Here is a 23,689-nt window from a genome sequence, read left to right as displayed (position 1 = left end):
ATCTGGAGTAGCCGTTCTAGGCTGGAACTCAGACCCCTACTTAATACAATGTGACAGAATTTACATAGGATTTTACAAATATTATCTCATTTGATCTATATAACAACTTTGGGATATGAGAGCTATTATTATTCCCATTTTACAGATGAGAAAACTGATTAAGTGATTTGTCCCATCATGCAGATAGTTAGTGCCCATTAGCAGGCATTTGAGCTTGAGTCTTCCTGACTCCAAGTCCAAAGTCTTAATTTCCTCATCTGAGGAAATGAGTGGATCTGACCAAATGACTTCTAAATTGTTTCAGCTCAAATCCTAAGGGTCTACTCTCTGACATGCTTCTCTCCTACCTGGCGCCGGGCAGGGAGACTGCCGCCACGCTTGTACCACGTGACCTGGCCATGGGCCTGTCCGGTGACCACGCAGTTCAGATCCACAGTTTGTCCTTCAGTTATTTCTGTAGAGGAGGCCTCGATCCTCATGGGGAAGCTGACGTCAGAGCCTGAGGACAGACGAGTGGGTCAGAGAGCTCCCTGTCCCTGCACCAGGCTCTGTCTCCAGGCTGGTAGTGCCCTAAGGGCATGGGTCCCCAGGATATGCCGGAATGGGGCAGCTGGCTGGCTGTGTGGGCTGAAACTGGCCTGGGAAGGGTTGGGCCCAAGCAGCCCAGCTGCCCCTCAGGACCTGGTCAGGAGCATTAGGAAGTTTCCCTCCCATGTTCCATCCCAACTCAGAACCTCCTTTTCAGTCCTTTTTCTCAGAAATGCCTCATTGTCAACAGTTTTCTACAGAATAATCTTTCTACTTAGATCATACATATCTTCCATCCTAAGACTTCCTAATAAAGGGCTCAGCAAACAAAATAGTGCTTCTGGCATCTGAGGTCCTTTCTAATATGGTGCCCCTTTACTTTTCAAAGCTTATTTTCATGAGGCTACTTTATCTGGATTCTAGAATCCATTCAACCTGGACTATCTGCTTCCTCACCCTCAATTGTCTCTCTCATTTTACTCACACTATCCCCTCAGGCCTGCAATGGACTTCCACCCCCATTGTGACAATTGTCCATTAAAGTCCTCTCCCTTTCCTTCCAGAACTGCAGTAGAGGCCCCCTCTTGTAAGAAGCTTTTTCTGACTCCAAGGTCTTTCTCTTGGAGATTTTTCTCTATAATTCTGTTTGGGTTTTTCTGGAATATCTCTATCATCTGAATCCGTTACCCAGTTATTTGTCTTTTCTGAGTGATGGCTATTTGAGCATCTCCCCTGCACAGAGCAAAAGGCCCATGTGAGAAGTCATTTAATAAAAGTTTGTGAATGAATCAAAGACAATGTAGGGCAATGGCCAAGGTCTTTAACAGATCAACTCAAAGAGCCAAGCAACTTCACTTTATTTCCTCCTGAGCTAGACCAAACTTTCCATCCCTCCTGCTTTTTTTTGGTCCATTCTCCTTCTCCTAAGGTTGGAAGAATTATGGACCTCTCCAAAAATCCCTGGATTTACAGATTAGGGAACATCTCTCAGAGCTCAGCAGACTTCCAACCCAGAGAACCCATGTATCCTGCAGCTTCGGGTCTGTCCCTAGCTTGGTCCACCATTATGGTCCCTCACCTTGTGAATGGCCAGGACTGCCATGATGGGAGACAGAGATATCAATGGAGGCTTCCTGGTGGCCTGAGGTGCCCTCAAACCGGCACACGTATGTGCCTGAGTCTGCTGGAGTCAATTGGTATAGCCGCAGCCGGGTGCCATGAGTCTGAGGAGGGGGAATTAAAAGATAGTGTGGAAGAGGAGGGGGAGAAGGTTGTCCCATGCCCTTTGCTCCCCAATATCCCAAGTCTTAGCTCCAGGTCCCTTTCTACATTCCCCAATCTCCTAATCTCGGCTCCATCTTCTAATTCCCAGGTGCACCTGACTTTGCTCCCCAGCACCCCAAAGTCTTAGTTCTAGATCCCTTTCTATATTCTATTACATCCTTCCACCAATCTCCCCATCAGGGCTTTTATCTTCTAATTCCCATTTCCATGTGACTTCCCTAAAAGGGATTTCCAAAAGTACCTGATGCTGAGTAGGGAGACTCCCACCACGCCTGTACCATGTGACCTGGGCGTGAGCATGACCAGTGATCACACAGTTCAGATCTACGGTTTGTCCTTCAGTCACTGATGGGGAAGAAGACTCGATCCTCATGGAGGGAACAGTGCCTGAGTCTGGAGGTTCAGAATGAATGTGAAGATTGTTAAATCAACCAACCAACAATTATTAAGTGTCTGCTATGTACCAGGGCTTATGCAAAGCGCTGGGGGCATCAAAAGTCAATTAGTTTACCTATCCCCCAGGTCAAAGGGCAGCAAAGTATCACAGAGAGATTGCCAGACACAGGAAGACCTGAATTCAATCTTGTCTTGGATACTTGCTAACCTCAGCATCCACAACTGATAAATGGGCATCTACCTCAGGTGTGGATAAAATGAGATGAAAGAACAAGCTTCCCAAATCACTACATAAATGTGTAGATGAAAAAAAGGGAGGCAAGTGTCAAATCGATAAATAAATCAACAAGCATTTATTAAGCACCTACTATGTGCAAGGCACCATGCTGGGTTCTGGGGATATAGAGGTAAAAATATAATTGTCTCTGTCCTCAAGAAGCTGTCAAGTATCAGATCAGTATATAAACAAGCATTTATTAAGCACCCACTCTGTACGAAACACCATGCTAGGTTCTGAGGCTATAGAGGCAAAAATGTAATAGTTTCTATCCTCAAGAAGCTTACATCCTATTGAGGGCAACCACAGCTACATATGTAAGTATATAGAGAATACAAAGGAATAAGTACAAAGGATTTGCAGGTGGTAAGAGCCAATATGTGAGGTCATGCTCTAACTACAAATCCACAGCTCTTTGATTGGCTATTGGCCCACAGTGATGTTCACTTGGGAAAGGGGGATGGGGAGAGCTAGAGAAAAGCTAGGTGGTCAGGTCCTTGGTGTGGCCCTTTAGAGGAGCCCCTGCTTCTCTGTCCCCCTGAATCTATGCCCAGGCCAGATCTCCAAGGAGCACCTCAGCCCAGCCACTAACCGACCAGGCCTCAACTTTGGCCAGTGCTCCCTGGGCAGTCATCCCTGTCCCACCCCATACCTGGCACAATCACCACTTCCATGCGGGCCTGGGCACTTCCTGTGAGAGTGTTAGAACTGCACACGTAGATGCCAGCATCAGCAGCTGTTGCATCTGGGATGAACAGCATGGTGTGTTCAACACGTGCCTGCAAAGTCCAAGCAACAGGATCAGAGAGGAACAGAATGAGACACTACAAAACAAGTGCAGTGTCTGGGGTCCAGGCAGAGGAGAGGGAGAAGTGGGCTGATAAAAGCAGAAGGGAAGACTGCAGTAGTTTAGGGGATATAGAAAAAGAGTGAAGAGAAGGTAGATGATAGGAAAAGAGAGTAAGGGAAGGAAGAAAAAAGAAGAGAAGAGATGAAAAAGGACAAAGGAGAGAAGAGGGAGAATGGGAGGAAGGAGATAAAGGAGAAGAAAGTAGAAGAAAAGCAGGGAAAAGAGAAAAGAGAGAAGAAAAGAGGCAAAATGGAGGGGGAGGATAGAGAGAAGTAGGGAAGAGGAAGAAAGAAAGAATAAAGGGCACTGAGGACAGTGGATGGCTATACCATAAGAACTGACTGGACTACATTGGGCACGACAAAGCAGGATTTAAAAACTGGTTCTAAAGTTCTCACCTTGGCTGGCAAGGTTCCCCCCTCCTTAGTCCAGACGATCCTGTGTGGTGGGTTCCCAGTCACCTGACAATTCAGCCTTACAATGTGGCCTTCCTGCACTTGGGTCTGCTCAGGACGTGGCTGGGCATTGGATGTTTGACTCCCTGCCCGGAAGAGGCAGAGTGAGTTCCAGCTGGGGTTTCCTTCTTGCCCGAGCTACTTCTTATCCCCATACTATCATGATGCTCATCCTCTGGAACTTCAGGTTCCTTCCTGCCATCCTCATCATTTTCCTAAATCTACCCAGCCTATCCCCTGCTTGCAACATCAAGGCCGGCCCCTGCTCACATCCTTGACCTCTTCCCCCTCCTTATATTCCTTTTCGTCTTACCCTGCACATGAAGTATGGCTCTGGCTACATGTTGTCCAGCAGTATTTGAAGCTCGGCACAGGTACTGGGCTTGGTCAGAGAGCTCAGTGGCTGGGAGGCGTAGGATACCCCCATGAATCCAGGCCTTCCGGGGAATCTGGCCCCCAGGACCACCTGGGACCAAAAGAAGGGAGCATTAAGTCAGTAATAGAGTCTGGTCTAAGTCGTCATCTTTAAGGCACACATTTTACCCATGAAAGGAAGGAGATGTATTGCAAAATTCTTCACCTAATATACTATTACACATGATATTATATAATATGATGATGATATTATTATATGATATATAATATGATCTTATATGATATATACTTATGTTATATATAACTAATATATAATAACAGTACGTATAATATATATCACATAATATTATGCTATTATGTATACAATATATTATTGGAGTGGGTTTTGATTTTGATTAGTTATTTACTTATTTTCCTTTTTTATCTTTTTTTCCTTTTATTTGATTTATTTGATTATGTTTTTTCCCCTCAGTAGTATTTTATTTTTCCAAATACATGTAAACATAGTTTTCAATGTAAATTATTTTACTTTTTTCATTAATTATTTGTAATAAGGGATTGTTCTTTGAGTAGAGATTAGGGAAGAAAACATTTAAAAGTAAAGATTACAATTTTCTATTTAAGTTTAAATAAAAAATATAAAAAAAGAGATCAATAAAAACATTTTAAACGAATTGTGCAAAAAACTTTCAAAATTTCCCATTTCCTTTTCCTCAGCTTAAGAGAATTCAGACTAAGCCCTAGCTTTGCCAAGGGTCAGAAGATCCAAGATGCGGACTTGGAAGGAACCCCAGAGGTCGTCTGGTCCAATTCTTGCATTTTTATAGATGAGAGAACTGAGGTTAAATGTCTTCCCCAAGAGTTACACAAGTAGTAAGTGACAGAGCAGGGATCTGCACGCAGGTAATCTGACCCTCAATTTAGTGTACTTTCCATTGTACTAAGCCGCAGCTATGTGACTACTAACAATGCCAGGCAGTGCCCAGCACAAAAGTCCTTCGAAAGTATTCTCACCTGACCACTCTAGGCTGGGTGCTGGGCTCCCGGTGGCACTACAGCGGAACTCGGCCAGCTGGCCAACCTGCACTGTGAGCTGTGGTGGATGGATAGAAACCACGGGTGGTGACAGGCTCCCAGACACTGCGAATGGAGGAGGGACAGACGGGCACAGTCAGGACAGTGGGCCAGGGACAAGAGTAAAGAGAGAAATGCAGTTATAACAAGGAACCAAACATGGCAGAAAGACCAGAGGAAGGAAATGGGAAAGCCTGCTATGGATGGGGATGTGCTAAAGCAGAGGTTCTCAAACTACTGCCCATAGGCCAGATGCAGCCCACTGAGGGCATTTATGCGCCTGCCGGGTTATGGCAAATGGGCTGAGGGGTGGAGACAGAGAGTGAGTTTTTGTCTTTACTATAGTCCGGCCTCCCACAGTCAGAGGGACAGGGAACTGGCCCCTATTTAAAAAGTGTGAGGACCACTGTGCTAAAGGGAAAAAGGAGATACAGAAGTGAAAGCCATGATTGAATAAGGAGGGCTGGAATAATAATAATAATAGTAGTAATAACAATAATAATAATAATAATAATAATAAATAATCCACATAGCATTACACATGCATGGGCATAGATTCTAGGGGAGGAAGTGGTAAGGGCTCCCCAGAAGTTGCAAGAAGACTGGAAAGAACATTAACAACAATAATTGAAATCCATGTAATACTTTTTATCCACTACCTATTTAGTATCATAGGATTGTGGATCTAAAAGTTCTGTCTTTGTTTCTCTCCCTTCTCTCTCTCTGGAATTGGGGTTTAGTGCCTTGCCCAGTCTCATACAGCTAGTAAGGTTTGGAGGCTGAACTAGAACTCAGGTCCTCCTGATTCCAGGGCTGGTGCTCTATCCACTCACTGTACCACCTAGCTGCCCTTAAAAATTATCTCAAAGGTTACCTAGCCCAACCCCCTTATTTTACCCACTGGTAAAATGGGTTTTGAGGTTTGAACCCAGGTCTTTGGATAAGTGTACCACATTAAAAGGCTAAGAATGAAGAGATTGAAGAGATAGGGACTGGACCTAGGCTGGGGGTAAAGGGGTTTTGAAGGGGTGGGCAGGGAGAGAGAAGGGCATGGAAGGGGTGGGGGCGGGTGGGCTGTACCCTGGACATGCAGCATGGCGGTGCCCTGGTCCATGGCAAACATGTTGGAGCCAGTGCACACATAGGTGCCCGCGTCGCTGGGCTGGACACCACGGATGGTCAGGATGCCATTGAAGTCCATGGCTCGTGGGGGCAGCTTCCCATTATGGAGGCGAGTCCACACCAGTGTGTAGGCGGGAGACTAGGAGAGGCAGAAAAGGACAAATGGGATCCGTGATATGGATCTCTTGTGCTTTATGTATCCTTCCAACATGGATCCAGCACCCTCCTCACCTTGCTCTTGGCTGTGCAGATGAAGGTGACATCGGCTCCCACTCGAACGCTCTGGCTCGTCTGCTCTTCCACGGTCACTGTGATAGCTTTGGTGGGTGCCTCTGTGCGAAGAGACAGAGAGCTGCAGGGACTGCCTGGCCCAGCCCCAGCCTGGGTCTAATCCTAGCCCCAAATCTCAGTCCTAGATCCAGGCCCAGACCCAGATGCTAACTATATCCCATACACCAACCCCAGGCCTTGAGGCCGCCCCCAGCCCTGGTCCTGGCTCCGGCCCCAACACCCAATGCCAGCTCCTGTTCCTGCCCCAGCCCTGGCTCCAACCCTGGCCCTGACCTTGACCCTGGTCCCAGCCCCCAATGCCAGCCCCAACTCAGCCCTGGCTCAAACTCAGCCCCAGCCCCCCAGCCCCGGTCTCAGCCTCAGCCCTGGCCCAGCCCCAACCCCAGGACCCAATGTTAGCCCCAAGCCACAGTCCCTATATCCCAATCATATCCTATATTCCAGCTCCATTTCTAATTAGAGCCCAGCCCCAGGCCCAGGTCCGAGCCCTATCCCTATACCAAACCTCAGCCCTGGCCCGGTTCCAGTTCCAGGGCCAAACCTGCTCCCATCCCTTTCCTTCATCCAAACACTAACTGATCCTAATTTCAGCCCCCGATTCAACCAAAAGCTGGACCCTAACTCTAACCTTTGGAGAGAGAAGCGGGGGGGGGGGGGGGGGGCGCAGCCTGAGTGAAAGGGAAAGTGTGAGAGCTACAGAAATGTCAGCCACCAGCCACTGGAACTATAGGGCGACAGGAAGGAGAGGAGGGAGGAAATGGGGGGGCCAAGGGGAGCTCACCGGTGACTAGAAGCTCGGCCCTGCTGGTATTGGCGTGATAAAGGTTGCGGCAAGTACAGATGTAAACGCCCGCGTCGGAAGGCTGGACGCTGGGGAAGTGGAGCTCAGAGCCTGGGGGAAGGACGGTGGGGACACTCAGAACGGCTTTGACCAAGACCCACACCCCGAATTCCCACCCTCTTCTTCTCAGTTCTTTCCATGGGGGACAAGGCCCTGAGTAGGGACGGTTTCCAGGGAATTGGGAAACTGGGGATCCCATTCCCGCTCACTGGCCACTAGGGAATCATGAGATCCAGTCAGTACCTTGCTGGCGCTGCTGGGTGGTGCTAGGAATAGACCGTCCATCTTCTCGGGTCCAGTAGTAATAGAATGGGGGACTCCCGGTGACCTGGCATCGAAGGGAGTGAGAACCCCCCTGGGGCACCGTGCTCCGGGCCGGGTGGACCTGAACTGCCAGCAGGGCCTGGTTTGCTGAAAAGAAGGAAGTTCAGGGGAGCAACCAAACTTGGTGACCCTCCCCCCCACAACACTGCTTTAACTTCTGTCTCTAAACACAAAGTCTGTGGGACCAAGGGCCCTTAGAACCTGGGATGTCAGAGCTGGAGTCCTTCCCAAAGGAAAATCTCTCCTTCATTCTCCCCTGATCCAGGATTCCCAATACCAAGGCACTAATCACTCTTCCCAGAAGCCTTTCACTCTCTAGCTCCCCATCTTCAGTCCTCCACTTACCTTGAGGCTGGCAGCGGCCTCCAGGAACACTGGGGTTGCCCACATAGCCCGGGGCACACCTGCAGGAGACATGCTACCTTCATCAGGCCATCCCTATCAGGGCTGCCTGTAGCCCCTGGGGTGCTGGGGGGCAGGGGGATTCAGAGTTCAGCCTCCTGCCCAGGCCTGGGCTGGGGTCCCAAGGGCCTCTTTTGGGAAAAGGACGACTCAGACCAGAGAGCAGAAATGGCTGAGATTACCGGGCTTGTTTCCACTCCTGGGGGACCTTCCTAAAACTCCCTCCAGTTTCTCATGTCCTTCCCCCTTCCCACTCTCCTTCTGGCCATTCCCCGGACCCTCACCCCAAGGACCCCCGCCCCAAGCTATAAGCAGACTTACTGTTCACAGTACTGGCCGGCATAGCCAGGCTCGCAGGCCGTGCAGCGGTATCCCCCAGAGCCGAGGCTCTCACACGTCCGGGAGAACCTGAAGGCCAGGAGACCAGAGGTCACCCTTGAGTCCTCCCTTATTTTCTTGGGGACTCCTCTCATTTTCCCTTTTCTGAATGTCCCCTTCCCCTGGGGCCAGTCCCCCTTCCTCCCTCCTTCCTCCCAGTCATCCAGACCTTGCCCAGCCCCTGGGGTGGCCACTTGTCAGAGGCAACTCCTAGTCATTTCGGCCTGGGGAAGCTGACCGCCTGAGAGCTGATTGGTGATTTCCCATAACCCTGGGCACTAGGCAAGGCCAACCTACATGTTCTCAGGGTTGGTCAGCGGGCAGGCACAGGGCTGGCAGTCTTCAGGGGTCCCTGCGGTAGCATCGCCATAGTAACCAGGGGCACAGAGTTCACAGAATTCGCCAGCCGTGTGGTGCAGACATTGCTGAGGATGCAGGGGTATCACGCTCTGGCTTGGCTGCCCCTCGTGCCCCACTGATTGGGCACTAAGGGGCTTCTCGTGCATCCCAAAGCTACCCAATGCACTCCTCCATGATCCCTGCCCCCATTCGACCCTCCATGCTTACCCCCCATTCACTGATATCCGCAGTGACCCCTTGCCCCTCACTGATGTCCTCCCCTCAGTCAATGCGCCCCTCACTGATGTCTCTCATCTCACTGATTCCTAACAAAGTCCCCCTCTTACCTGCTAACCAGAATCCCAAAATAACTCATAAGCACTGATCCTCTGCTCATCCATGTCGGAACCTTAACCCTTTGCGGATCCTCCCTCGCAGTGAACCCCTCCCTATGGATGGCCACTCCCCATGTAGCCTTACAGAGAGCTCCTACAGGGAAGTTCCCCCATATGGACCCTGCTCTACCGACTACTCACCAATCATTGACACATTAAATTAACTGCTCCCCCCAAGGTGGTACCCACTATTCTTCAATGACCTTCCACACTGCCTCCCCCTGTTTCCAACTCCCATTCCTCACCGAGCAGGCCCCTGTCTCTGGGTGGCAGGTCTCTGAGTGCCCGTTGCATTCGCAAAGCTCACAATGGCCCAGGTAGAGGCCACTCCCTGTTCGGGTATAGCCGGAGGCACAGTCCTGGAAAGGAGATAGGAAGGTCTAGGGTAGGCTCCCACAAGGAGGCTCTGGGTGGGGAGGAAATCAGAGGTCTCCAGCCAAGATATTGCCATCTTTACTGGGATCTCATGTGGGAATTTTAAAGTCAACAAGTGTGGTCAAGGGAATTTCTCTCTTCTCACCCCAAATTGCTGGCTATTTTTAAAAAAGACAATTATAAAAGTCACAGTGCTGTCAGAGCTGGGAGGGCCCTTAGAACCCGGGATGTCAGAGATGGGAGGGCCCTTAGAACCCAGGAGGTCAGAGCTGGGAGGACCCTTAGAACCCGGGAGGTCAGAGCTGGGAGGGCCCTTAGAACCCAGGAGGTCAGAGCTGGGAGGGCCCTTAGAACCCAGGAGGTCAGAGCTGGGAGGGCCCTTAGAACCCGGGAGGTCAGAGCTGGGAGGGCTCTTAGAACCCGGGATGTCAGAGCTGGGAGGCCCCTTAGAACCCAGGAGGTCAGAGCTGGGAGGGCCCTTAGAACCCAGGAGGTCAGAGCTGGGAGGGCTCTTAGAACCCAGGAGATCAGAGCTGGGAGGGCCCTTAGAACCCAGGAGGTCAGAGCTGGGAGGGCTCTTAGAACCCGGGAGGTCAGAGCTGGGAGGGCTCTTAGAACCCGGGATGTCAGAGCTGGGAGGCCCCTTAGAACCCAGGAGGTCAGAGCTGGGAGGCCCCTTAGAACCCAGGAGGTCAGAGCTGGGAGGGCCCTTAGAACCCGGGAGGTCAGAGCTGGGAGGGCCCTTAGAACCCGGGAGGTCAGAGCTGGGAGGGCCCTTAGAACCCGGGAGGTCAGAGCTGGGAGGGCCCTTAGAACCCGGGAGGTCAGAGCTGGGAGGGCCCTTAGAACCCGGGAGGTCAGAGCTGGGAGGGCTCTTAGAACCTGGGATGTCAGAGCTGGGAGGGCCCTTAGAACCCGGGAGATCAGAGCTGGGAGGGCCCTTAGAACCTGGGAGGTCAGAGCTGGGAGGGCCCTTAGAACCCAGGAGATCAGAGCTGGGAGGGCCCTTAGAACCCGGGAGGTCAGAGCTGGGAGGGCCCTTAGAACCCGGGAGGTCAGAGCTGGGAGGGCCCTTAGAACCCAGGATATCAGAGCTGGGAGGGCCCTTAGAACCCGGGAGATCAGAGCTGGGAGGGCCCTTAGAACCCGGGAGATCAGAGCTGGGAGGGCCCTTAGAACCTGGGATGTCAGAGCTGGGAGGGCCCTTAGAACCCGGGATGTCAGAGCTGGGAGGGCTCTTAGAACCCGGGAGATCAGAGCTGGGAGGGCTCTTAGAACCCGGGAGGTCAGAGCTGGGAGGGCCCTTAGAACCCGGGAGGTCAGAGCTGGGAGGGCCCTTAGAACCCAGGAGGTCAGAGCTGGGAGGGCCCTTAGAACCCAGGAGGTCAGAGCTGGGAGGGCCCTTAGAACCCGGGAGGTCAGAGCTGGGAGGGCTCTTAGAACCCGGGATGTCAGAGCTGGGAGGGCCCTTAGAACCCAGGAGGTCAGAGCTGGGAGGGCCCTTAGAACCCAGGAGGTCAGAGCTGGGAGGGCCCTTAGAACCCAGGAGGTCAGAGCTGGGAGGGCCCTTAGAACCCGGGAGATCAGAGCTGGGAGGGCCCTTAGAACCCGGGAGATTAGAGCTGGGAGGGCCCTTAGAACCCGGGATGTCAGAGCTGGGAGGGCCTTAAAACCCGGGAGGTCAGAGCTGGGAGGGCCCTTAGAACCCAGGAGGTCAGAGCTGGGAGGGCCCTTAGAACCCAGGAGGTCAGAGCTGGGAGGGCCCTTAGAACCCAGGAGGTCAGAGCTGGGAGGGCCCTTAGAACCCGGGAGGTCAGAGCTGGGAGGGCCCTTAGAACCCGGGAGGTCAGAGCTGGGAGGGCTCTTAGAACCTGGGATGTCAGAGCTGGGAGGGCCCTTAGAACCCGGGAGATCAGAGCTGGGAGGGCCCTTAGAACCCAGGAGGTCAGAGCTGGGAGGGCCCTTAGAACCCAGGATATCAGAGCTGGGAGGGCCCTTAGAACCCGGGAGATCAGAGCTGGGAGGGCCCTTAGAACCCGGGAGATCAGAGCTGGGAGGGCCCTTAGAACCTGGGATGTAAGAGCTGGGAGGGCCCTTAGAACCCGGGAGATCAGAGCTGGGAGGGCTCTTAGAACCCGGGAGGTCAGAGCTGGGAGGGCCCTTAGAACCCGGGAGGTCAGAGCTGGGAGGGCCCTTAGAACCCGGGAGGTCAGAGCTGGGAGGGCCCTTAGAACCCAGGAGGTCAGAGCTGGGAGGGCCCTTAGAACCCGGGAGGTCAGAGCTGGGAGGGCTCTTAGAACCCGGGATGTCAGAGCTGGGAGGGCCCTTAGAACCCAGGAGGTCAGAGCTGGGAGGGCCCTTAGAACCCAGGAGGTCAGAGCTGGGAGGGCCCTTAGAACCCAGGAGGTCAGAGCTGGGAGGGCCCTTAGAACCCGGGAGATCAGAGCTGGGAGGGCCCTTAGAACCCAGGAGGTCAGAGCTGGGAGGGCCTTAAAACCCGGGAGGTCAGAGCTGGGAGGGCCCTTAGAACCCAGGAGGTCAGAGCTGGGAGGGCCCTTAGAACCCAGGAGGTCAGAGCTGGGAGGGCCCTTAGAACCCGGGAGGTCAGAGCTGGGAGGGCTCTTAGAACCTGGGATGTCAGAGCTGGGAGGGCCCTTAGAACCCGGGAGGTCAGAGCTGGGAGGGCCTTAGAACCCAGGAGATCAGAGCTGGGAGGGCCCTTAGAACCCGGGAGGTCAGAGCTGGGAGGGCCCTTAGAACCCGGGAGGTCAGAGCTGGGAGGGCCCTTAGAACCCAGGAGGTCAGAGCTGGGAGGGCCCTTAGAACCCAGGAGGTCAGAGCTGGGAGGGCCCTTAGAACCCAGGAGGTCAGAGCTGGGAGGGCCCTTAGAACCTGGGAGGTCAGAGCTGGGAGGGCTCTTAGAACCTGGGAGGTCAGAGCTGGGAGGGCCCTTAGAACCCAGGATATCAGAGCTGGGAGGGCCCTTAGAACCCGGGAGATCAGAGCTGGGAGGGCCCTTAGAACTCAGGATGTCAGAGCTGGGAGGGCCCTTAGAACCTGGGATGTCAGAGCTGGGAGGGCCCTTAGAACCCAGGATATCAGAGCTGGGAGGGCCCTTAGAACCCGGGAGATCAGAGCTGGGAGGGCCCTTAGAACCCAGGATGTCAGAGCTGGGAGGGCCCTTAGAACCTGGGAGGTCAGAGCTGGGAGGGCTCTTAGAACCTGGGAGGTCAGAGCTGGGAGGGCCCTTAGAACCCAGGATATCAGAGCTGGGAGGGCCCTTAGAACCCGGGAGATCAGAGCTGGGAGGGCCCTTAGAACCCAGGATGTCAGAGCTGGGAGGGCCCTTAGAACCTGGGATGTCAGAGCTGGGAGGGCCCTTAGAACCCAGGAGATCAGAGATGGGAGGGCTCTTAGAACCTGGGATGTCAGAGCTGGGAGGGCCCTTAACCCAGAAGCTGCACTTGCCCTTGACCCCCTCCTGACCCTTTACTGATCCCCCCTCCTGAGGATGTACAAAGGAACGTGCCTCTGGTGGGTATTTAGTGAACAGCCCCAGGTCAGAGCCGAGCCATGTCTGTGACTCCCCGCGCTGCTTCTGCTCTCACCTGGCAGGAGAGGCCCCGGTAGCCAGGGGGACAGCGGCATTCCTCTACTTCCAGGGCCCGGGGCCCGACTGCAGGGCCCGGCAGGGCTCTCTCCATGCTGACAGCACCAATGCTGGCTGCCAGAGGGACCGAGGAGAAGGTGGCCCGGACCAGGATCTCGTCCAGGTCGGCCAGCACCATCATCAAGTGCTCTCGCGTGGCCAGCTGCCCGTCCAGCCTCCTCCAGAATTGCTGGTTTGGGGGAAGAAGGGCTGTGAGTGGAGGTGATGAAGATTCTCCCCTCCCCCGATCTGGCCCTTGTCCCCCTTGGCCTGGCCCCAAGGCCCATGATGCTGGCTCAGGATGGCACAATTAGGGCTGAGCCACAATTAGGCGTGGGGTCAAAGTTGGGACTGCTCAGAGTTCGGTTTAGCCTTGGGGTCAGTCAGGCTTGGTCGGAAGCAGGGCACCCTAGTTTAGATCACATTCTGAACTGGGGACATGGTCGTAGATCATGGCTGACATCGTGGCTGGAGTCGGGGTAAGGGGCCAGAGCCGGGGTTTGGGCCCCCCAGACAAGGTCAGGCCAGCCCACAGTACCTCTCTGAACATTATTTCGAAGTTCTTCCTTTCCCGGCCTTGCAGCTCTGGTTGGGTGGCTACTAGAGTGATGTCGTTCCCCTGTCAAGAAAAACCATCCTTCATGGACTACATACTGGACACTTTCCATCCTCTACCTCTCAAAGCTCCTACAAGGCAGTGGGGCAAGTATGACTCCTTAGTTTATAAATGAAAAAATGGAGGCACAGAACACTGGAGTGATTTTGCCAAGATCATCCAGGGGGCAAAATGGCAGAGCTGGGCAGCTCGGGACTCCCAGGCCAGGGGGCCGGGAGGGAACAAAAATGGCTCTCCCAGTGCCGGCTGCCGTCCAGTAACGACGGTCCTTGTTCACCACTCTCCCTGAGTGAGCACAGAAGGAATTTCTGCCCTGAGCCCATGGCGTGACCCAGAACCCCATTCTACACAGCAGGGTCAGCGTTCCCAGAGCAGGAGTGCTGGGAGAAGAGACTTCAGTAGAGCCCTACTCCCCCTCCCCCAATCCCCACCAGGCTGCCCCCTTCCCCCTAAGGCCTCCCTCAGAGAAAGCTCACCGTGATCTGCACATCGGGATCAGAGAGGGGGCTGCCCTGTGCTCCAGCTGTGTAGGACAGAGTGTATCGGAGCTTCCCACCATAGGCGTCCACCTGTAGGGAACCAAGCCTAGGGTCGTCACCAGCTCTGCTCTGACCCCTCCCCAACTCTGATTCCTCAGGCAGGGAGAACTGGAAAAGGACACATGGAGCAGGGGGGGGCAAGGGCCACACTACCATCCCCCCAAGGAGGCTGAATCCTGAGGGTCAGTGCCAGAGGACACAGGATGGATCTCCCCTTAGCAGGAAATCCAGTCCAAGTTAACCTTGGGGTCATGCTCAACCGTCCCCCATCTATAACTCCAATAACAATTTTTAAATTGTAAAATTTTTAATAATTACATTTTATTTTCAAAATACATGCAAAAGCATAATAAATGTGGAAATATGTATAGAAAAATTGCATTTGTTTAACCTATATTGAATTATTTGCTGTCTAGGGGAGGGGATAGAAAAGAAGGGAAGGAGACAAAATTTGGAACACAAGGTTTTGCAAGGGTGAATGTTGAAAATTATCTTTGTATGTATTTTTTTTGATTTTCAAAATACTTGCAAAGATAATTTTCAACATTCACCCTTGCAAGCTTTGTGTTCCAAATTTTGTCTCCTTCCCTTTCTCTAGACAGCAAATAAGCTCCTGTTACTATTAATTAATCTTGTCCATCTTAAGACCTTCCTCAAAGCCTCCCATGATCCTCCCAGTCAGAAAGGATGCTCTCCAGCCAAATGAAAACACATACTCGGAATAATTCACATTTACATCAACTAATCTTGCTTAATAACTTTATCAACCTTACCTACTCCAGCTGGGAGACACAGACTATTTATCATCCTTAAATTGTATATTTTTAAAACCGAGCCTATTTAGTGCGTGCTACTTGTGGGTATGTAGTCTCCCTTCTGCTCAGCTGTAACTCCCTTCAGTCAGCATCTTGTCTTAATTCTGTCTCTCTCTCAGAACCCACCCACTCCTGTGTTTTCCACATTTAAAAAAATAATGAACATGTGACTTCACGGATTGGAGGAGCCTGCTCCTATGGAATATCCTCTCACCAAGGTGGGTCTGCCTCAGTGACCCGGGCCAGGTTGCATGGCCAGGATGTGTTAGAGAGGAGCTTCCTAACTCTGAAGCCATCCCTCTATTCACAGGTTTCTCATGAATGGCTTGTGAAAAAATGGATGGCTCTTGGACGTCACCCCAATCTGCTTTTCCTTGTCTAAATCCTCCCAATCTTTCCTTCCACCTCCTCCTCCGAGGAGCCTCCTGGAGCTCCCAGCTGAGGAGGATCTTTCATGGTTCTAAGGGGCTCCTACAAGCCTGTCTGTCCTGCCCCCTGCTCTCTGAGCCTACTTGTGCTGGTGCCGTTGGCTCCGTTCAGTCCAGTGTGTAGAACAGTGGCAGGGCTGGCGGCCCTGGATTGGATGATCTCCCCAAGCTCTCTTCCCAGCTCTAGATCTCCCCCCCTCCCTGCGACTGAGGAAGGATTCATTATGTTGTCCAGGTGCAGAGAGCCGGGGCTGGTGTGAAGCAGTTTAGGAACAGGAGGGATAGGGGGCCTGTTGTGGGATGGAGGGTGTCCTCAGTTTGTATAAGCCAGGCTCCCATCCTTTTGGAAGTCTCACTCACAGGAGGACACAGAATTTCAAAGGACAAATCCGCGGCCCTCCCTTTGACAGGAGCTCTCTGAGTAGTGACCATGTCTTATCCCTGTCAAACTCATGTCACCAAGCCCTACACACAGCAGGGACTCAAGAAAGTCGTGCTTGACGGTGATGAGGGGGCTTGCTGGGCTTTCTGAGGGTGCTCTTGCCTTGGCAGGTCTTCCCTTCCTCCCCATCCCTGCTGCCACCTGTCATTGTGTCCCATGATGACTTGTTTCCCTGCCTGTCAGGGTCCAGAGACCCCAGCTAACCAAGCCCAACTGGGCTCCTTCAGCCCTCAGGCCCCCAGCACTGATGTTATAGCCTACAGTCACTAGACATGAGGTCTGGGTGCTGCTGGAGAAGGAAGAGGTGCTCACTGGGCCCATTGATCCTGGCGGGGGTCCCCACTCCCTGTGGGCCAGCCCTCCATTTCCAGAGGGGAGGCCAGTGGCTTCTTTGTTGGGGTTTGTCTAGGATCTCAGGGCCCTGGTTCTCACAGGGGTCAGAGCCCCTTTTAGAAGCCTAGGATTTCAAGGCCCTGGTTCTCATGGCAGGCAGAGCCCCTTTTAGAAAACCAACTTTGACTGAATGGCAAATTTGGGTGTTTGAGCCAGGCCAGGCCCAGACTGAAGGAGCCATATCTGAGGTCTCTGGGAGTAGCCAGCAAAGGATGATAGAATAAGCAGAGAGAAAAACCGGGAGGTATGAAAGCCAGGCTCTACCACAGGCTGCCTAGTTGTATTGCCCTCCCAGGGTCCTGGGCGCTTCCATCACGCACAAGGCCTTGGAACCATAGATCCTTGCATCTTCCTGCCCCCCAGCTCCCATTACCTTGTCCCCAAGGAAGATTCTAGGCAGCTGCCAATAATAGACTCTTTCAGGAGGTTGAGAGAAGGCCTTGTGGGCAAGAGAAAACTAGGACAGAAGGTGGAAAGAACAGTGAGACTCCGGAAAAATAGGAAGGAAGGGAGAAGGACGGGGCAGTTCCATTACTGGATTCAGGGAGAGTCAGAAGCCCAAACTACAGGCAGAGGAAATTATTATCACTATGAACTCCCAAGGCTCAGATCCTTGGGACAAAGACTAGGCAGGGTTAGTGGCAAACACCTCTGAGATCCCAAGGGATGGTGAGAGGTGTCAGGATGTCCCTGAGTGTCTGGGCGAGGGCCTGGTCACTAAGTGGCCATCTCAGCCCAAGCAGAAGTGGGATAGGACAGAGCCACTGTACTGGGAGGGGTGATCCAGCCTGGAGGCTTGGAACTACACAGGCAATGGTGGATGGAGGGGTGAGGAGGAGGGAAGGATCAGGGCTGGGGAGAATCCCTGAGGACCCAGCTCGGCTCTTATACCTGGCCACTTACCTGAGAGCCAGCTAGCCTGGCAGGGGTGCCAGAACCAGGGGTTGCAGGGGAAGAGAGGGAAGCCACTTGAGAGAAGGATGAAGAGGAAGAGGAAGAAGAAGGAGGAGGAGCTGCCCTTAGGGAGGCGGCAGACTCAGGGCCTATGTGGCCTGGGCCACGGGGTGGTGGAGGAGCAGCAAAGCTGGAGAGGAGCTGCCAGATCTCTGCATCCATCCGCCTTTGAGCCTCATCCACCTGGAATGCAGGTGGGAAGGGAGGAGAAAAGGGATGGAGAAGTGATGAGAAAGGAGGGAAATGGAAAAGGAAGGGAGAGAAAGGAGGAGGGATGAAGAAAGAAAGGAAGGAAAGGGAAGAGGGAGGGAGGGAATGGAGGGAGAGAAGGAAGACAGGAAAGCAAGAAGAAAGGAATGAAAGGAGGGAATGAGGGAGAAAAAGGGAAGGAAGAAGGCAAAGAAAGAAGGAAGGAAAGAAGGAAAAGAAGAAGGGAAGAAAGGAAGAAGGAAGGGAGAGAGGGAGGAAGGAAAGAAAACAAGAAACAGAAGTTTGCAAAAATCAGGAAGACTTAGAAGCTCCTTTTCCACTCTCGCCCACAGTCTGGATCTGCCTTTCTGGTGCCACCCTCCAGTGCCAAGCCTCCAGGTTACACAAAGGCTCAGCGGCGTGGGACTAACCTATTGCTCACCCCCTAGGGTTGCTAACTGGGAGAAGGGATCAGGACCATCCAAGGAAGACATGCTTAGTGGCTTTATGGGTAGAAAAGGAGAACCAGATGGGCAAAGGAGGGGGAAGCCTTCCAAAGGGACTGGGCATGGGCACAGGGGGCACTCAGGGATATGGGGAGGGCAAGAACTTGCTACCCTGGTGCCCACGGCCTTCTCACTCTGGGAGATATTCCAAAGGGTGTCATGAATGGTCAGCCAATGATGGCATAGACCAATGCCAGAATGGGGGAAAGTGGGCACAGACTGAGTCTGTGTCCTTGTTTCCAGCAGCACTTGCTTCTGATCTTTGGCCTTCTCATCGGGGCCCTGGCACTGCAGACACATGGTTACCTGGGGTGCCCGGGCTGCCCGGCCCTTGCCCACAGGGGGCCCCAGGATCTTCCCAGTTGCCACAGCCTCACGCAGCTGCTCCTCTGAGAAGGATGTGCGGTTCTGATAGGATGGATCGTGGGTCAGTACCCCGGCACCAGAACCCCCTCCCCTAGGTGTCTGCCAGTGGAAGTCCCTATCCTTTTTATGAGTCCCAGTTTCTCATCTCTGAGCTTGGCACATGGAAAGTGAGCTCCAGGTGACTCAAGAGTCCATGCCAGTGACCCGGTAATGTGGGGTGATGCCGAGGTCACCTTTTCCTGCCAACCCACGCTTGGTACTGGAGCCCAAACCACAGAGTAACTACAGGAAGGCTCATGGCTTGGCCTGTGGGGCCCTGGCCTGTACCAGCCTGGCTGGGTCCATAATGGGCAAGCCCCCATGGGCACCATCCTGGGCCCCCACAGGGCACACAACCCCTTTGAATCTGCACTGCAAGCTGGGCTGAAGGAAGAGCAGACACCCAAATGCACACCAGGAGCATGCCCTACTGTGCCCTGTGGCTCATACCTGATGGGCCTGCCGTAGCCGGGCAAAGAGAGCTTCCCTCTGGCAGCACAGGGTACCAGCATAAAGAGAAACAGGAGAGACCCAGAGACATGAAGAGCACCGAGGGACAAGGGAAGAGAGATGCAGGGTGAAGATGGCAGCAGGGACAGAGTCAGAGAAATGGAAGGAGACAAGAGCTACCAGGGCAAATAAAGGGGGAACGAAGAGATAAGGCTCCTTGTCTGGACAGGAGGCATGACTGTGGCCAATCCACTGGGAGGCAGAAGGGGAGAAGCCCATTGTGGTCTCGAGCCCTCAAGAACCAGGACCTACCCCTTCTTTGTTGCTTTCTGTGCCCATCCTGGCATTGGGCACAGCCAGGTGGCATTCCCCTAACCCAGGCCGGTTGGCAGCCACTTGGATCCAGGTCACCCTAACATCTCAGCTCAAAGGCAGGCCTTCCACTTCATCACCTGCCTCCTCCTCCATCTCCATCACTGTTCCTGGCAGCAGCACTGCCCTCAGCATGGTGAGCGCAAGCCCTTCTGAGAGCAGGAACTGGGCCGCCCATGTCCGCCTTGGTGCTATGGCCCCCTTACCTTGTCTCCCTGGTAGAGCTTGGGGAGCTCCCAGTATAATGACTCATGGCCCAGCTGGGCAAAGTTGCTGAAGGAGAGCTGGCTGCCCTCGGGCACTGGCTCCACAATGAATCCCCTAGCCACCCGGCTGCTTCGCTGCCGATTCACCAGTGCGAAATCTTGGAAGTCGCCAGGAGCAAAGGGGCTTGAGATCTGGCAAGAGAGAAAGCAGAGGCTGTCATTTGGGGTCTTGGGGGTGGGCACTAAAAGGAGAGGGTGGTATTGGCACTGGGATGGGCACAAAAAAGACCAAGGGAATGGGTGCTGGGGAGCACTGATGGCACTGGGGGTAAGCACTAAAAGGAGAGTATGGCACTGGCCAAGGGGATGGATGCTGGGGTGGGCACTGAGCAGGGCTAAGGCTGGGCACTGGGGTGAACGCCAAGAAGAGTCCTGGGGCATGGAGACAAGGGTGAGGTCCCCGAGGAAGAAGAGGGCTCAAGAAGTCCTGGAGGAGGGGGCCGAGGGCAGAGCACGTGCCACGGGGGGGCTGGGGGCCACGCTGAGGAGTCCGTACCAGGCGGCGGGTGTAGGAGGTGCTGGCACACTGCTGGGTGACGCCCATACAGAAACAGGGTAGGCAGCCTTCGGAGTTGGAGGCGCTCAGGTAGAAGTGGTGAGGTCGGCAAGAGCTGCAGGTGGGCCCCTCCACTTTGGCCTGGGGGGAGAGGGCGGGCACAGACCACATGGAGGTTGGCGGTCCTTTGTGGTTTTCAGCCTCCCACCCCAGCAGCCCCTCAGCTTCTTCCCCCCAGGGAGTACTAAGCTTCTCCTCCAGAACCAAGTGAAGGCCCCGGGTGGGCGGTGGCTGCAGGTCTCAGAGCCAGCCGGCCTCCCTCAGGGATGTCAGGTATCCCCAGAGTGCCATGAGCTGTACGAGCAGCTCACAGCAAAGAGAGACTCAAGAGCACTCTCCCCATCGGGGGCAGAAGGCAGCACTCCCACCTTACAGAGGAGAAAACTGAGACCTAGAGAGCACAACCTAGTTGTTGAAGGCACCGGGCCTTCGGGCCCCACATTCAATGGTCTCTCTGATTTTTTTTAATTTAAATTTTTTTACTACGAATTTAATATTCACAACAAACACAAACATTTCAGGATATAAAGAGCAGAAATGAGGAGAGCAGATGAAGCAGTTACAGCCAGTTTGGATTTGGGGGGGCACCACAGTGGGGAGGCATCCGGGTGTAGTGATGGAGTTGGGAAGGACCATAAGACTGCTGGACAAGTCCCAGAGCTTTCTATTTTATTCTACATATTCGAAATGCTTTACTGATGCTTCTTTCTAACTTTTTGTACATTGTAGTCACCAGTCCCCCCCCCCCAACTGAAATCAAGCCTCCCAGCTCTTTTTCTAACCCCCTTCACTCCTTACCTTGCAGCGACACTCCCCCGTGGCTTCACACCGGGGGCTGATGGAGCCTTCTGGGTCACACCTGCAGCCATCGGGAGCGGGGTGGGGGCCGGGGTGCGGGCCAGGGACGTCACCTGCAGAAAGAGGAGGAAGGGAAAGTGGTCGCTTCCCCACCCTGCTCCAGCCAGCCCCACTGCTGCTCCCCCCCATTGGGGACAGAATGCCAGGGCTCCCGGTGGCCAAATCCCCCCCATCCCCACCTCCCAAATCTTCTGCCTTTCTGGTCCCACAAACCCCACTCACTTCGGCAGGGCTGGCCCAGGCTGGGATTGCCGTGGTAACCAGGAGCACACCTGGGGGAGACAATCAATTTATTAACCATGAACGTTAGGGCTAAGCTTCATAAAGCACTTTCTCCATCTGTGATTTCATGGGGTCAGGGGTGTGCTGAAATCACAAGTCACTCAAATCAGCTCAAAGAGCCGATTATTTCTGAGTGAGCATTTTATACCTCATAAATCAGAAAATGCTCTATTTACTATTTATTAATTTTTTGTGGAGGCAACTGGGGTTAAGGGTCACAAAGCCAGGAAGTGTTAAGTGTCTGAGGCCAGATTTGAACTCAAGTCTGATGCTCTAGCCACCACACCAACTATTATTATTATTTTTTTTAAGGCTGGGGTTAAGTGACTTGCCCAGGGTCACACAGCCAGGAAATGTTAAGTGTCTGAGACCAAATTTGAACTTGGGTCCTCCTGAATTCAAGGCTGGTGCTCTATCCACTGCGCCACCTAGCTGCCCCACCAACTATTATTTTTTAATAAAATGATGAATTATTTTTTAAAAGCATGTTTAAAATGGTTTTTACATGTAATAGAGAAAAAAAAAACAATATTCTTTAAGGAAAAAAAAAATTAAATCTACTCTCCTCATTTTATAAGTGAAAAACCTAAAGCTTCAAGATCAAATGCTTAAAAAAATGTCAGGACCACATCCAAGATCCAGGTCAAACGGCAATGGAAGCCTGCCCTCTGAAGTAGTCCCACCCACTCCCCATGGGGCAGCAGCATGGTCCAGGGCAGGCAGTCCTGGCAGTGGGGGGGAAGGACTCCAAGGCTGATGATCTCAGGGCTGTGACAAATTGCCCAACTCCCCTAAATGTCAGCTTCTTCATCTGGAAAGGCCACACGGCCTCTGAGGTAGGTCCTGCCCCCTTCTAGACTCTGCCCCCGTGCCCTGCTGGGAGATGCTCCCCCCGCTGCGCTCCTGGGCACATACCTCTCACAGTGGCGGCCGCTGTGCACTGGGGAGCAGGCGTCGCAGGTGGGACTTCCGTCAGTGTCCAGGAAACAAGTGTGGATCCCCCTGTAGTTTGGGGAAAGGGGTCTGGGCTGGGATGCCTAAGAGTTAGTGCTGGAAGGAGTGCTAGGATGTGAACCACTACAGGAGCCTGTGAGCATGGGCTGCCACAAATGGTCACTATGGACTGGTGGAAGGTACAAGCAGGAAAGAATCCCAGGGTTACTCAGCTACAGGTACAACACCTGTGATCTAGTCCAATCCCCTCATTTTACTGAAGAAATAGAGGACTGCAGGGGGAGAACTGGACCAGAGTCACAGATAGAGAACAGAGCCGAGGTTCAAAGCCAGATCTGACTCCATTTATGTACCATGCAGGAGGAGGGGAAGGGGTGGGGAAGAAAGGCAAGGGTAATAAAACAAAGACAGAACCAGGCCCAGGAGGTAGGGAGTGCTATGGGGAAGGGCCCAGAGGGAAAGCCAGACGTACTGGTTGTTAGAGGGTAGCCCATGGCAGGGGCATGGCTGGCAGTCTTCAGGGGAGCCTCTCTGGGCATCGCCGTAGTATCCGGCCTGGCAGCGTTCACACTTGGCGCCTTCCGTATTGTGCTGGCAGCCCTGGAAAGGAGATGGTCAAAACCTTGGGTTCCTCTGGGTCAGTGGGAAGGCCGGCCAGTTGTCCCCATTCCTCCCACGCTGTCCTCTCCATCCCAGGTTAGGGGTTACTTAGGCATATTTTCAAGTGAAGTGCCACAAGATTTCTTGGCACACTGAAGATCCTGGCAGGGGCACCGCTGGGCATCAGGGCACTGGGTCAGGGCATGAGTCTCACCTGGCAAGCCCCAGTCTCCGGGTCACATATCACTGAGTGTCCACTGCAGCTACAGAGTTCACAAGTGCCCAGGTAGAGGCCGCTGGAAGTGCGAGTGTATCCCACATCACAGGACTGAGGGGAGAAGGCAGGTTGGGGGAATGGGGTCAGATGGAAGGTTAGCAAAAGACCATTCCCAACTCCAGATCACTTCCCTGGCTAAGCTGTGGGCAGGATAGCTCATCCCTAGGAGCCAGAAGTTGGAGAGGGGGATTAAGTTCCCTGGGGGGCAAGGAACAAAACCCAGAGAGCCACAGTGGACCAGGAGAGCTCTTGGGGGTAAGGGACTTAGGACTGAAAGGAAAACTTAAATCAGGTCTTACCTCCTTATTTTACAGAGGGGGAAACTTAGACCCAGAGTAATAGTGAATAGTAAAGTTGGGACTGTAAGCCAGCTCTCTCCAGATGAGGGAAGTGCAGGGTCAGGCTGGTGTGGGGACAGAGGGGCTATGTACA

General features: G+C 53.3%; 2 protein-coding genes across 4 annotated transcripts in view; both read right to left on the bottom strand.

Moving 5' to 3' along the window:
• Window positions 1-23,689, bottom strand: part of HSPG2 (heparan sulfate proteoglycan 2) — a 172,606-nt gene that overhangs the window by 49,999 nt on the left and 98,918 nt on the right. For all 3 annotated transcript variants that reach the window (XM_074305959.1, XM_074305960.1, XM_074305961.1), the window contains 25 exons: window positions 23,195-23,308; window positions 22,853-22,980; window positions 22,342-22,428; window positions 21,367-21,416; window positions 21,085-21,197; window positions 20,227-20,367; window positions 19,671-19,862; window positions 14,448-14,540; window positions 13,894-13,974; window positions 13,315-13,545; window positions 9,577-9,690; window positions 8,895-9,022; window positions 8,541-8,627; window positions 8,163-8,221; window positions 7,737-7,904; window positions 7,434-7,544; window positions 6,593-6,693; window positions 6,320-6,500; window positions 5,180-5,305; window positions 4,104-4,256; window positions 3,734-3,876; window positions 3,138-3,264; window positions 2,054-2,205; window positions 1,607-1,751; window positions 348-499 (listed from right to left, as the gene is read on the bottom strand). In XM_074305959.1, the coding sequence (XP_074162060.1) occupies window positions 348-499; window positions 1,607-1,751; window positions 2,054-2,205; window positions 3,138-3,264; window positions 3,734-3,876; window positions 4,104-4,256; window positions 5,180-5,305; window positions 6,320-6,500; window positions 6,593-6,693; window positions 7,434-7,544; window positions 7,737-7,904; window positions 8,163-8,221; window positions 8,541-8,627; window positions 8,895-9,022; window positions 9,577-9,690; window positions 13,315-13,545; window positions 13,894-13,974; window positions 14,448-14,540; window positions 19,671-19,862; window positions 20,227-20,367; window positions 21,085-21,197; window positions 21,367-21,416; window positions 22,342-22,428; window positions 22,853-22,980; window positions 23,195-23,308 (3,177 nt within the window). The remainder of the gene's footprint in view (window positions 1-347; window positions 500-1,606; window positions 1,752-2,053; window positions 2,206-3,137; window positions 3,265-3,733; window positions 3,877-4,103; window positions 4,257-5,179; window positions 5,306-6,319; window positions 6,501-6,592; window positions 6,694-7,433; window positions 7,545-7,736; window positions 7,905-8,162; window positions 8,222-8,540; window positions 8,628-8,894; window positions 9,023-9,576; window positions 9,691-13,314; window positions 13,546-13,893; window positions 13,975-14,447; window positions 14,541-19,670; window positions 19,863-20,226; window positions 20,368-21,084; window positions 21,198-21,366; window positions 21,417-22,341; window positions 22,429-22,852; window positions 22,981-23,194; window positions 23,309-23,689) is intronic.
• LOC141564029 (uncharacterized) lies at window positions 15,097-19,661 on the bottom strand. Its single transcript, XM_074305962.1, has 4 exons — window positions 19,093-19,661; window positions 18,544-18,645; window positions 17,492-17,725; window positions 15,097-17,045 (listed from the first exon to the last, which is right to left on the bottom strand). The coding sequence occupies exons 1-4, from the start codon at window positions 19,369-19,371 to the stop codon at window positions 16,863-16,865; spliced, it is 798 nt and encodes a 265-aa protein (XP_074162063.1). The 5' UTR covers window positions 19,372-19,661; the 3' UTR covers window positions 15,097-16,862.

This window comes from Sminthopsis crassicaudata, chromosome 3, assembly GCF_048593235.1.
Source record: "Sminthopsis crassicaudata isolate SCR6 chromosome 3, ASM4859323v1, whole genome shotgun sequence".
Lineage (NCBI taxonomy): Eukaryota > Metazoa > Chordata > Mammalia > Dasyuromorphia > Dasyuridae > Sminthopsis > Sminthopsis crassicaudata.
Note: the sequence above shows the minus strand (reverse complement) of the source record. Positions and strands in the feature narration are given on the sequence as shown.

Coding starts and splice junctions, on each gene's coding strand:
- LOC141564029 (XM_074305962.1), bottom strand. CDS start 19,371: ATGGGCTTCTCCCCTTCTGCCTCCCAGTGGATTGGCCACAGTCATGCC. Junction 17,726..18,543: donor GGGCAGCCCGGGCACCCCAG/GTAACCATGTGT, acceptor CCTGCATTCCAG/GTGGATGAGGCTCAAAGGCG. Junction 17,046..17,491: donor CCAGGCTAGCTGGCTCTCAG/GTAAGTGGCCAG, acceptor CTTCTGTCCTAG/TTTTCTCTTGCCCACAAGGC.